The 13864-nt window shown below is 35.0% G+C and overlaps 1 protein-coding gene across 1 annotated transcript in view; it reads left to right on the top strand.

Annotated features, from left to right (window-relative positions):
* PRKG1 (protein kinase, cGMP-dependent, type I) overlaps positions 1-13864 on the top strand; it is a 995570-nt gene that overhangs the window by 860290 nt on the left and 121416 nt on the right. The window contains exon 8 of the mRNA XM_005875929.2: positions 10051-10116. Coding sequence (XP_005875991.1) covers positions 10051-10116 — 66 coding nt within the window. The remainder of the gene's footprint in view (positions 1-10050; positions 10117-13864) is intronic.

The following is a 13864-nucleotide window of genomic DNA, read 5'->3' as shown; positions in this document are numbered from 1 at the left end:
AGGGGCCAAACAAAAAAAAAAAAAAAAAAAAAGAAAAAGAAAGAAAAGAAAAGAAATAGCAATGTGCATCGTGTTGCAAATGTTTTTTTCTCCCCTTTCACTTTTACTAATTCCATGTATTAGGTTGTACCAAAGGAAATTGCCAATAAATTGTCATTTTTAACCTGAAATAAAAAAGGACATTTTTGTTGGTTCAACCTAATGAATGTCTATGTTTATTGTCATTGAAGCATGCCATAGAATGCAAAGTTTATATGTCACATAAAAAATTCATCATGCCATCCATCCACTAGGGAAGGGTATATGAAAAAAAATTCAAAATTTAATTCTTCCAAATTAATTACTCTTTTTTTACTTACTGAGACCTTCCATGGGTATAGATCCAATAAGATTTGCATTCTCTCAAGAAGTGAATTGATATCGTAAATGGAAATATTCACCTATACTACCAAGAAGAATAAACTTTGGAGTTACTTTATGGATGACACATAACCACTCTGCTCAAAGCATTCTCCTTAAGGTCATGCCACGAGTCCCTTTTACTGATGAGAAACCAGAGATTGCCACTGGTGGACTCTAAAAAGTTGATCTGAACTAAATTCAATTCTGTGTTAATCATGAGTTGATATATAATATTTTTGATAATACATCAATTTTTATGCACTTGCTTTTTCATTACTCCTATATTCTACATTAGAGGATTCTAAAGGGCAGAGATCATATTTTCTGTTTATACATGTTTTTAATATCCAAATGGATTTATAGTAACATTTATTTTAATAAGTGAAAAGGCCATCAGTGTTCTAATATTGTTAATCTAAAATGGTTTTCTTGATACTTTATTTCATTATGGCATAACAGTTGTTTCCCCCGAATTGAGCTTAAGCTTTTCAACTGATTTTTAAGATTTTTTTAATATGGTAAAGAAAGAACAGCTCACTTAGGCAATCTTTAAAAATGTGTGTGTGTGTATGTGTGTGTGTGTGTGTGTATGAATAGCCTACAGGCACTGAATGATGTGGTCCTGTCTTTGTGGCGTGTGTGTGTCCTGGTCCCTGCCTTTTTTTCTCAATCCCTGAATTCCAGCCTTTTTGTTTTACAATAAGCTATTTTCAACCTCAGGGCAATTGCATATACTATACTTGTTTCCTATAAAATACATTTTGGGACCCATCTTGCTAACCCAACTAACTCATCTTTTGGGGCTTAGTTTTTAATGTCCTCAAAAAAATTGCCTGGCCTCTGAATTGCCAAGTGAAATGCTCCCTAATATAGCTCTGATTGCATGCTGTTAGATCAGTATTTTTAGTTATACATTTGCATACTAATTTAACATCTCTCTCCACTAGACCTCTAGGTTCAGGCATTCAGAATATAATAGCCTTCAGTAAACAAGTTATAAAATAATTATTGACTTATTATTATTGTATTCATAATACATGTGATTACTTAAGAATAATAAAGTGTTTGAAGGAGATTCACCAAGGTCTTAACCTTAGTTATCTCTTGGTGTTACCGTATTTTTCTATTTCTCTCTTTCTCTTAATCTTTTTTAACTATTTTTTTTCTGTAATTATATGTAGACATTTTTATGGGAATTTTTTTCTTTTAAAAATGCTATTGATAGACAACAGAAAAAAACAAACAAAAGAACAAGCACAAGAAAATTAAAAGGGAAAAATGTATTAGAAAAAAATAGAAAGTTTGCATATATGGACATTTGAATTGGAATAGAGGGACCTCAGAAGAGCCATCTGCATGTGCACGGCATGGAGATAACAGCTGGTATATTTTAAAGAAATAGTTGTTTGTCGCCAGTGTAGTAGAGACTCGTCTGTAAAAGTCCACACAGAGCCTAGAAAGGTGATAAGCCAGATAGTGGAGGTCCTCAAACTCTAAATGAAAGTGTAGGAACTTTTCTCTCTTGAATGTTTCTTTTGAAAGCTCTCATGAAGAGTTGGCATGACTAGATTTACATTTGAAAATGTGCGAATGAAATATGGATTAGAAAAGGGAGTGGAGGCAGTGAGGTCAGCTCTAAGGCCATAGTAGCATTTCAGATGCAGAGTAGCATACAGATGGGGACAGCGCAGAGTAGAACAGTGGCTATGGAAATGCAAAGGAAGGATGGATATAAGAGAAAAGACAAAGAACCAATATGATCAAACACTGCACTGATGGAGAGAGAACAATAAAAAAAAATCTAATCTTTTAAGTCTAGGTGAATGCAAGAATGATGATGTCATTTACCAAGATAAGGTTACCCAAGGGAAAGAGTGGTTTTGAGGCTAAGAGAAAATGAGTTAGGTTTGAGTTAAAGGTTGCAATGGAACTTCCAGATAGGGATGTCCAGTAGGAGAGGTAAATGTTAAGAAACTAAGACTTGAAAGTCATTAATATCAATCTAATAGCTGATGCCATAGGATTATGTTAAGATTTCCTTAATAAGAGAAATCAGAGCAATAAAAAAAAGAAGGGAGGAAAAATATTTTTGGAGAAACACCTAGATTTCAGTGAACTAGGGAAGAGGACTTCAGAAAATAAATTGAGAAAGTGGTGTTGGAAAAGAACTGGGAGACTGATATTATCATAGAGACTTAGGGAAGAAGGTTTTATGAGAGAAAGAGTATTCAAGAGAGTAACATGCTTCCTGGATGTTAGAGGACCCTAAAGGGATTATGATGATGATGATAATGACAGTGATGAGGTTGATACGCTATCATTTATTGGTTGCTTACTCTGTGCCAAGCTTGATTAGAAGACATGCATTTATTTGCATGTCTTAGTTCATTTTGCACTTAGTATGTGTGTTCTATTAGAATATGGGAGGTGTAAGTCATGTTGGAATAACTTCATGACACAATAGAAAGTAGATCAGTGAATGGCCTGATACAACTTATTCTTCAAAAACACTTACCTGCTCTGGGAATACAATTTCAAATAGCACAGTTGAATTTTGCTATAAACTCTACAATTCTAGTTCATAATTAATTCAAAGTATAATTTCACTTTAAGTGGCCCTTTGATACTTGTCATATCCTATTAATTTTAAATATCCTACTTATGGTCGTAAGATTGCCCTTGATTTTGAGTTGAAAAGGATTTATTTTGTCCTATGTGATTCAGACTTAACTGTGGACCTTTAGCTGTTGCATTTGATTGAGAATGAAGGGCTCTGCTTCATGGATAGCTGTAAATTCATAGGCAGTTGGAGTAGTGTCAGTTTCCAAGAAGGCTGGCACCGAGGGAATGCTAGGACTTTGTTGATGGTAGTCACGTGGCTCTAGAGCTGAGAAGGGAGAGCCCTTACTCAGACCGAGCCTTTGCTTGAACTACATCCTACTTTGGCCTCGTGAACTCTGTGTTCCCCTGAGATATAAATCAACGCTTTGGTTCTCTACCAGCCATGAGACACAAGAAAATTACTTCAGAACAAGAAGAGTCCATGCTAACACCTTGCTATGGATTATTCAGATACTGACAGTGATTCCACTTTGGGATACAGCGATGATGAAGATTCCAGTGATGAAGTTCAAAGAATATCAGAGTCAGTGCACAGAAAACTGTTATTTGAAAATATTTTTCATGCTCTATGATTTCGTTGAAAGCAATTTCTAACTCTTCCAAAAATGCTTAAAAAGAGAACAGTACTAAACTGCATAGCTTTGATAGTAATTAATCATTAATCAATAGCCACTTTGTAAAATATCTGTTAATCTGCCAAAAAGTAGCTACTTCTGCAATAGTACATGTTTATTAATTGTCATGCTAAAATCAACTAATACTAGTACAGAAATGCATGAATGTGAAACTTTATTTTTAAAGAAGATGCACATGTTAAGCCTGGACAGTTATATAGATGCGTGTACATTTATTTGCTATAAAGAAGTGTGCTGAGTGTTCAAAGGCAATATGTGTATGGTGAAAGTTTTTAATTAAGTATATTGTACATATAACTCTAGTTATAAAATTCTCTCATGGCCAATGTTTTCTTTTTTCTTCAAAAGCTCATTATATTCATCTATTAGAAATTGTCAAATACCTTAATCTACCAAAAACTTAAATGGAAAGAAACCTCAGTTTTTAAAAATAACACCATCTCCCCTTTTCTCCTCTTTTCCCATGTCTAAATCTTTATTACATGAAACCCTGCTAACTTAGGTTTGTTAACACAGAAGTTCTGTGAGAAACCAGAACAGCTATGTGTGAACAGAGATAAGTTTTATAACAACATGGAGCTATTAAGACCTCTGCATTATATGAGTATGCAATATTTTATATCTGAATCCAAATGATATTTGCTTTTAACATGCTCCTTTGACCTATAAAGGAAATAAGCATACACAGTAAGTCACAGTATTGTCTGCTTCTGTGAGTAATATATTCTCATTATAAATTTCTACTGTCTCTCATAAAATAAGGGATTTATATATGTCAATACTAGGTAAGATATTATATGGTACTTTACAGGAGCAGTTCTCTGAGTACACAGGTCTACATTTTAGACAACTGCATAGACTGTCAGAGTGGCATTAAGTACCTTAATAGACAATGACAATGTAATGGCCACATGAGTTAGGCATTGAATGAACTTGGCCTTGAATAATTTGTATTTTTTATGTAGCATTATTCTAAAGCAACATAACAGGGCTAGGACATAGCTATGGAGAGAAATTCTAAAAGTTTGGGAATCAAAATGCTTTACTGAATTAGCTTTGCAATTGGGCACTCATAAACATACTAATGCTGTTTTATTAACAATTACATATATTTTTATAATGATGGACAGAGACATTATGACTACTTACTATTCAGAAGTTATTTTGCATTAAAATTAAGTCAGAAATGTTGTGTAAATAAATTGGACAGCAGTGTATCAACAGTGGACTGTTTTGGAAAGAACATGGACTTTGGAGTCAGCCAGATCTTTTTTCAAATTCCAGGGCTACAACTCATTTGCTATGTCTGACTTTGGGTGTGTTACCTAACCTTTATACCCCTGTGTAAATCTTGGATAAAATATCCACCTCTGTTAGATGCATTAAATGAGGTTTGTGTGAGATTTCATCTAGATCCTGATATATACTAGATGCTCATTAATTAGCAAATATTACAATCTCTTGTTTAATATGTTGTTTTCCTCCATTATACATCTCTTCTGTTTTGGTATATGTCACTTTACAAGGTACTAAACCTGATTGTAGGCTATCGCTGAGAAGGGAGAGCCCTTACTCAGACCGAGCCTTTTCTTGAACTACATCCTATTTTGGCCTCGTGAACTCTGTGTTCCCCTGAGATATAAATCAACGCTTTGGTTCTCTACCAGCCATGAGACACAAGAAAATTACTTCAGAACAAGAAGAGTCCATGCTAACACCTTGCTATGGATTATTCAGATACTGACAGTGATTCCACTTTGGGATACAGCGATGATGAAGATTCCAGTGATGAAGTTCAAAGAATATCAGAGTCAGTGCACAGAAAACTGTTATTTGAAAATATTTTTCATGCTCTATGATTTCATTGAAAGCAATTTCTAACTCTTCCAAAAATGCTTAAAAAGAGAACAGTACTAAACTGCATAGCTTTGACAGTAATTAATCATTAATCAATAGCCACTTTGTAAAATATCTGTTAATCTGCCAAAAAGTAGCTACTTCTGCAATAGTACATGTTTATTAATTGTCATGCTAAAATCAACTAATACTAGTACAGAAATGCATGAATATGAAACTTTATTTTTAAAGAAGATGCACATGTTAAGCCTGGACAGTTATATAGATGCGTGTACATTTATTTGCTATAAAGAAGTGTGCTGAGTGTTCAAAGGCAATATGTGTATGGTGAAAGTTTTTAATTAAGTATATTGTACATATAACTCTAGTTATAAAATTCTCTCATGGCCAATGTTTTCTTTTTTCTTCAAAAGCTCATTATATTCATCTATTAGAAATTGTCAAATACCTTAATCTACCAAAAACTTAAATGGAAAGAAACCTCAGTTTTTAAAAATAACACCATCTCCCCTTTTCTCCTCTTTTCCCATGTCTAAATCTTTATTACATGAAACCCTGCTAACTTAGGTTTGTTAACACAGAAGTTCTGTGAGAAACCAGAACAGCTATGTGTGAACAGAGATAAGTTTTATAACAACATGGAGCTATTAAGACCTCTGCATTATATGAGTATGCAATATTTTATATCTGAATCCAAATGATATTTGCTTTTAACATGCTCCTTTGACCTATAAAGGAAATAAGCATACACAGTAAGTCACAGTATTGTCTGCTTCTGTGAGTAATATATTCTCATTATAAATTTCTACTGTCTCTCATAAAATAAGGGATTTATATATGTCAATACTAGGTAAGATATTATATGGTACTTTACAGGAGCAGTTCTCTGAGTACACAGGTCTACATTTTAGACAACTGCATAGACTGTCAGAGTGGCATTAAGTACCTTAATAGACAATGACAATGTAATGGCCACATGAGTTAGGCATTGAATGAACTTGGCCTTGAATAATTTGTATTTTTTATGTAGCATTATTCTAAAGCAACATAACAGGGCTAGGACATAGCTATGGAGAGAAATTCTAAAAGTTTGGGAATCAAAATGCTTTACTGAATTAGCTTTGCAATTGGGCACTCATAAACATACTAATGCTGTTTTATTAACAATTACATATATTTTTATAATGATGGACAGAGACATTATGACTACTTACTATTCAGAAGTTATTTTGCATTAAAATTAAGTCAGAAATGTTGTGTAAATAAATTGGACAGCAGTGTATCAACAGTGGACTGTTTTGGAAAGAACATGGACTTTGGAGCCAGCCAGATCTTTTTTCAAATTCCAGGGCTACAACTCATTTGCTATGTCTGACTTTGGGTGTGTTACCTAACCTTTACACCCCTGTGTAAATCTTGGATAAAATATCCACCTCTGTTAGATGCATTAAATGAGGTTTGTGTGAGATTTCATCTAGATCCTGATATATACTAGATGCTCATTAATTAGCAAATATTACAATCTCTTGTTTAATATGTTGTTCTCCTCCATACATCTCTTCTGTTTTGGTATATGTCACTTTACAAGGTACTAAACCTGATTGTAGGCTATCACTTACAGATTTTCTTTCTTAAAATAAAATATTTTCAATTTCTGTTGACTCTGTCACTCTTCTGATCTTTGATTTTTCCCCATCTACACTTAAAAATATCTATGTACTTATTGTTGCAAGAAAACTACATTCACTTTTTAAATATATCCAATTTATGCCAGATAATATGATATTTTAAAATATTGAAAATTTGTAATGAAATCATTTTTTAAAATTTATATGTACAGAAAATATTATAAAAAAGAAGCATTATCTTGTATATTTCACACTTTGAAAGACTGTGAGCAGTTTTTAAATTGCTAAGATAGAAGTATGTTTTAGGGAAAGTGAGATTTAATATGATATTCTCTATAAAGCTATGATGTGGTTGTTGTTGTTTTGTGTGTGTGTGTGTGTGTGTTTAACAATGGCAGCAATTTGTAATAATTTATACTTTATTGAGCAACCTCCTTAGAAATAAGCCATTCATACAATTTATAGAAGACCTGATGGGCATTACTGACATTTTCTACTTATGTCCACTTCATCAAAAATTCCCACTCAGAAAGTGATAATGGAGTTGAAAATATATTGTCTACTTCTATGGAACAAAAAGAAAATCCACACCTCGTTCTTGGGTAGGAATGTTTCATAAAACACATCGCCCTATAAGGACAGACATGACAGCACGGGTGACGAGAGCTAGGAATAATAAACAACAGAGCACATTGCTCTCTATGTGCCAGGCATTGTGATAAACAAATCTTTGATCATCTCATTTAATATGACACAGTGAGTAGGCATTCTTACTCTCCCCATTTTTACAGAAGAGAAAGCTGAGCCTTTCACACAGCTTGTAGCTTGTCTTGTAAAACCACTACAGCGGGATTCCAGAGCCTGTTGTAGTGGGCCTGGGACTGTGGTGCCTGTGCCCTCCTGTACCACACACTTCCTAAGCACCTCCTGTGTGTCAGCCATTTAGGGTAAAATGGAGAGCAAAACTAGCCATGGAACCTGCCCTCATGTGGTTTAGTAGGAGGAACATACTGTCATTAAACCAATAAATGTGTAATTGCAGTGATAGGTGGTTGGACAAAGAGGTATGTAGGACCATGAAAATGAAAAAAACAGTGAACATGTTCTCATTAATTCACGTGGTTCTCCTGAGGAAGGGGCACATAGGCTGAGATCTAAAGGATAAGAGGGGTGAACTAGCCAAGGAGTTGGAGGCAAGATTCCTAGGCTTAGGGAAGGCACGTTAAAGGAGGTGAGGTGTTCAGGAATGGAAAGGAGGACAGTTTGTCTGGAGGGTGGAGAATGTGAAGGAGGCACTGGGAGGAGGATGCTGGGAGTTGTGGAGATGATCATGAAAATTTTGGAATCACAAGAGAACTTAGTATGGTAGGTGGGTTAAAAATGACAATAATCAATACCTTTTTTGTTTCCTAAGTAATGACCAGTGAGAAACAGAAATGGGAAAGGATGCCACTCCTGAGAAACTAATGATATAAAACACCTAAGAATTCTGTTTTTGAAATGTCAGCTCCAAGTGGAAAAGATTAAGAAATATTATTTAAAGACAGAAAACTAGATCTGCACAAGTGGAGAGTCATGCCATATGTTCTTGTATGGAAATTATTAGAATCATAATCCTTTTTTTCTGAAATCAGTGTATAAATGTAATACAACTCCAGCAGAGTCCCAGAGTGGGTTTCTTTGGAAGAGGGAATTTATTTTAAAGTCTATATAAAACGTGAATGTTTAAGAATCATCAAGATATTTTTGAAAAAGAATTTCAGTAAGGGGAAACTTGCTTTACCAAATTCTAAATACAAAATAGTTACTGTAAAGCAACAATGATCTTAATAGCATGATATATTAACAATGAAAGAAAAAAGATCAGTGGACAAAATAGAGTTCAGAATTATATGTAAGAACTTGGTGTATTTAAAAAAAATGAAAATATCTTTATTTTTAAGACTTACTTCTCTATCCTGTAGAGACATATGATGTTTTAAGTATGCTTTTTGGAATGTGTTAACACTATATTATTTCCTATGTACATATCTCTGTAATGTATTTCAAACTCATATTCATCATTAATAATATTAACTTAGAAATGTTACCTTTATAGGAAATAGAGTACGTTTTCAAGTATAACTTATGTTTTTATGTCAGTGGTACCATTAAATTTTCAGTAGCTCAAAATGACATGTGAATGCTAATTTACCAAATCCACCTTTGACTACTGGATCAGACAGAAATATCAGGGCAGGTTTTTTAAAGGTTTAAGAGGTTGACAGATATCCCTGCAGTGACAAATTACAAGCTTCTAAAGAGACAGTATATACAGATTTCGGTCACTGTGATTAAGATTTGTCAAATACTCTTGATGAACCATAAGCTCTGACACAGATAAGTAACTATGTACTAGAAGTTGCCAAAAATTGAGCCACATAAAAGCAGGGTCTCTAAAGTAAGGGAATAATTGAAGCAGATCAATTGTTCTCAAGGTTAGAATGATAAATTCACGCACACTATGAATTAGATTCTCAGTCTCCAGAAATATTCCTTCAGGTCCTTTAAAAAATTTCATCTGCCCATGTTTATTACTGTCTCTATCATTGACCAATTAATTTGGTAATTCCCCAGAGAGCAGAGGTAATGATAATATAAAATTCTGTTGCACTTCTGTGAGTGAAACTTTACGTTTGAAGATTGTAACTGGTGAATTATAACTGTGAAATGTGGGTGCTGCATGACAAGAACAAGGTGGTTCCTCAGAACAAAGAAATTTGAAAGACGAACAAAGCTTAGACCTGGAAGTGGATAAATCATAAGAGTATACATAATTTACTAGGTTTCCTGAATGAATCACAAGGAACACTTTTGTTTGATAATAAAGGTTATTTTACTTCAATGTCTCTCTATTTTTTATACAGGGAGGATGTGAGAACAGCAAACGTAATTGCTGCAGAAGCAGTGACCTGCCTTGTGATCGACAGAGAGTAAGCACATTCTTTGTTATGCATATTGCACACTCATATCAGTGGCATACATGAGTTCCTGGAATTAGACATCATTTTATGGAGCTATTAATATTTGTTTCATATATTTTCATTTTAAAATGACTTCTATACTTGACTGTCATTTCCTATTATTCTTGAAAGTAGCTAACTCTGCCATTCTAGCTTTGTGGTCTTCACCAAGGTACTTAAGCACTGTGAGCTTCGCCTCAGCTCATTTATAAACTGGGGATAATGCAACATGATAGCCATATTGTGAGGATTAATGGGAACATGCAAGGAAAGCCATGTGTCCAAATGTGTTTTAGTCAGGAGGCACTCAAGCGATGCCCGATATTTGTGTAAATTTTTAGAAGAAGGATAATAAGTATAATGATAATATATTTATCATACTCAAATGTTATATTATTATTATCAGGAAATAGACTATTCCTTGAGCATATTTTAGTTATCTCGTCTTTTTTTCCCCATCCCCAGACTCCTATTAAGAGAAGCATTTTAGGAAGACAGTTTTGAAGAAAGCATCTTCTAGCCATAGGCATATATTTAGGACCCTTAAAAGTTTGTTCCACGATACCTAGCCCTGTTCCTTCCCTCCATTCTGGCTTGCTGTTCTCATGACCTGAATGCTTTGTTGGTTAAACTGCAGATGTCAGATTGCTGACTCTCCAAGAGCATGGTTAAAATGCATGTGCGCTCTCTGGGAGCACCCACTAAGTTTTTCCTCATTGCAGTGTGTATTGATAAGTTATCAGAAAAGCCAAGTGCCGGGCCCAAGGAGAAGTACTGTAAACCATCCATTTCAGTGGAGCTGGACTAGGCTGTGAGCGTCAGGATGAAAGGAAACTGAGGGGGCAGCTGTGGTCAGCTCAGAATGCTGGAGTTGAGGTTGAGTTCAGGGGGTCTGAGTAATGAGAGATCCCACCTGAATCACAAATCTCATGTTAGGAAGCCCCTCTGAATTGGACCTCTAGAACCAGAGCAGTGATAGTTGTATCCATAAATATCTCTGAAATAGACATGCTTAGTCTAGTTCCCAGAAACAACAATTACCCATTCATTCATTCTTTCATTCAGCCAACATTTTACTAAGGATCTATCATACACAAGGCATTGTGAGGGACCATGAGAGAAATCAAAGGAGCAGCACAAATCCTGGTTGGGAGGTTAGCTTCTAATACACACAAATAATCACCATGCAAGGCAGAATACAGAAGAGTCAGTATATATATTTATGGGCGTCTGGAAAAGAGAGTGACTACTTCTGAGGAGAATCAGGGAAGTCTTCATGAAAGAATGGTATCATTAGGATCTGGAAATACGGGCGAGGCAATATAAATAAAGTGAACAGCATAAGCAATGCTCACAAGGGGACTATGAGCTATTTAAACTGTCAAGAATGAGGCTGTGTAAAGGTGGAGGAGATGTTGTGACAAATAAGTTTATAGACATATTGGGGCTGGTTTATCAAGAACATTGAGTAATGGGATGAGAGTAACTGATATTTTATGCAGCAAAATAATGCCATTCTAACACTATTTGGTAGGCTAAGCTGAGAATGCTGCATAAGATAAATAGAGGGAGAGACTAAGGGTGGAATATTTGGTGAGAAGTCTATCAATCCAAGTGATGATCATAGGTATTTTGAAGAAGAGGAAAGTAGAGCCATAGAAGTTTAATAACTTGATAGGTTTCATGGTAAATGGTAAATCACAGATCAACCTAATCACAAAGAATCAAATTGGATGAGATTTTGTGGGTCATCTAGTCTAGCTCCTTCATTTTAGTTAACTGAGGGCCTGAGAGATGCAGAAGTGCCAAGTAGCATCACACACATACTTTTGCCTCATCGTAATTTTCTCTTTTCTCAAACCTAGTCATATATGGAGAGTGCACAGTGGAGAGTACACAGGCTTTGGCAAATAAAGCCCAATTTTTGAATCCTGAATGCACCATTTTATGACAATAGGGGCAAGTTACTTAAACTCTGTCTCAGTTTTCCCATCTGGAAAAAGTAAGATAATATTACCTAAATTATAAAATTGTTTTGAAGATCAATTTAACATACGTAAAGTTCCATAGGCAGCACAAGATGGGTAGTAAGCACTCAAAAAATCTTTACTTCCTCTTCTTACAAACGCATAGTCATTTATTGATTTAAAGGTTTTCTCTATAATCAGCGGAAGTTTGTCTTATGGGTCTATATAGAGAGGACACCTTGAGTGAGATCTAGCTTAAACATAAATACAGAGAAGACAGCTTGGGTCTAGGACTCAAGAAATGCATTTCTGTACTCTTAGGAGAGAGTGTGGGCTTCCCACCAAGTATTGGATTTACAGCTTAATAAAGAAATCAAACTGTAACTGAAGGATCCTGTCAAAAGCCTGGGGCTGGTACCTAATTTATGGCCAATTAGGGGGGCACCAGGGCTTCATCCCGTGCAAACAGATGGCAGAACTGTCAACAAGAGCAAATTTACAAGTGGGGTACCAGGTTAAATAAGCACATGCCTTATCATTCCGGAGGGAGAGTAAAAGAATTAATTAGTTGTAACTAATCATGCGTGTCAGAGACTGTTTTCCATACTCACAAACTAGAAAATGATAAACAGATACATGCTTTCCTCAAATAGCATTCTCTGAGAATTGGTTTCTTGCAACCTAATCATTATCTTAGTAATGATCTGCAGTGATTCCAAAATTCATGAAAGAATATTTAAAAGGAATATTATTCTAACAAAACAAAACAGACCCAGAGACATGGAAGCATATGACAGACTGAGGATTCTCAGAGGGAAGAAGGGGAGGGGGATAGAAAAGATCATCATAAAGCCATGCTCACAAGGGAACTAGGAGCTATTTAAACTGAGGCTGTGTGAAGGTAGTTGGAGGACTTATATGCATTTATGCATAACCCATGGACACAATAGTGGGGTGAAGGCCTGGGGAGAGAACAGGATTGGGGTGGAGGGGGTCAATGAGGAAAGAAAGAGGGAAAGCTGTAATACTTTTGATGATAAAGATACATTTAAAAAAGAAGACAACCTCTTGAAATAAAAAACATTCTGAAGTGGAAAAACAAGAATATTAGTCTAAAGGAACAATCTATTTCTTTTAATACATCTTTTTGAATATATATAAACAACTGTCTTTAGCACCTCTTGCTTCAGAATCCATGAAAAACAATAAGTATAAGAGTAAGTGGCATTGTGTTTTATACTGTTAGGGAATATTTACTTCTTCTTTGGCATGGAAAGGTGTTGATTAAGCTAGATATTCAGTAAAATAAATTATTTTTGACATTGAGATAATTGTTAAAAACAGTAATGTAAGTACTAGTGAATATTAGAAGTTATATATTTCTCCCTATGAAATTAAGTTCTAAGTTAGACTTGAAGCTCTGTTGCAGACTTACTGTGTAACCTTCAAGATACAGGCACACGGATTATGAGAACTGAAATATTTTTATGCTGGTTGATATGTAGTTGTTTGAACTCCATTTGTGTGCTTTCCACCTGCTGCCCTGGTTATCTGATTCCCGCACCCAGGAATACCCAGATCTCCTTGATCCAACCACTAGAAGGTGGCATCTGACAGATACCAGGACCAATTTCCATTCTTACTGGTTAGAACCTATGCCCTACTGGCTGTTAATTATTTTGACTATCACCCCAGTAATGTCAATGACATTTTATCACCATTGATTTCAAACTTTTCTTTTACCAAATCCA

Source organism: Myotis brandtii, unplaced genomic scaffold, assembly GCF_000412655.1.
Source record: "Myotis brandtii unplaced genomic scaffold, ASM41265v1 scaffold475, whole genome shotgun sequence".
Taxonomy (NCBI): domain Eukaryota; kingdom Metazoa; phylum Chordata; class Mammalia; order Chiroptera; family Vespertilionidae; genus Myotis; species Myotis brandtii.
Note: the sequence above shows the minus strand (reverse complement) of the source record. Positions and strands in the feature narration are given on the sequence as shown.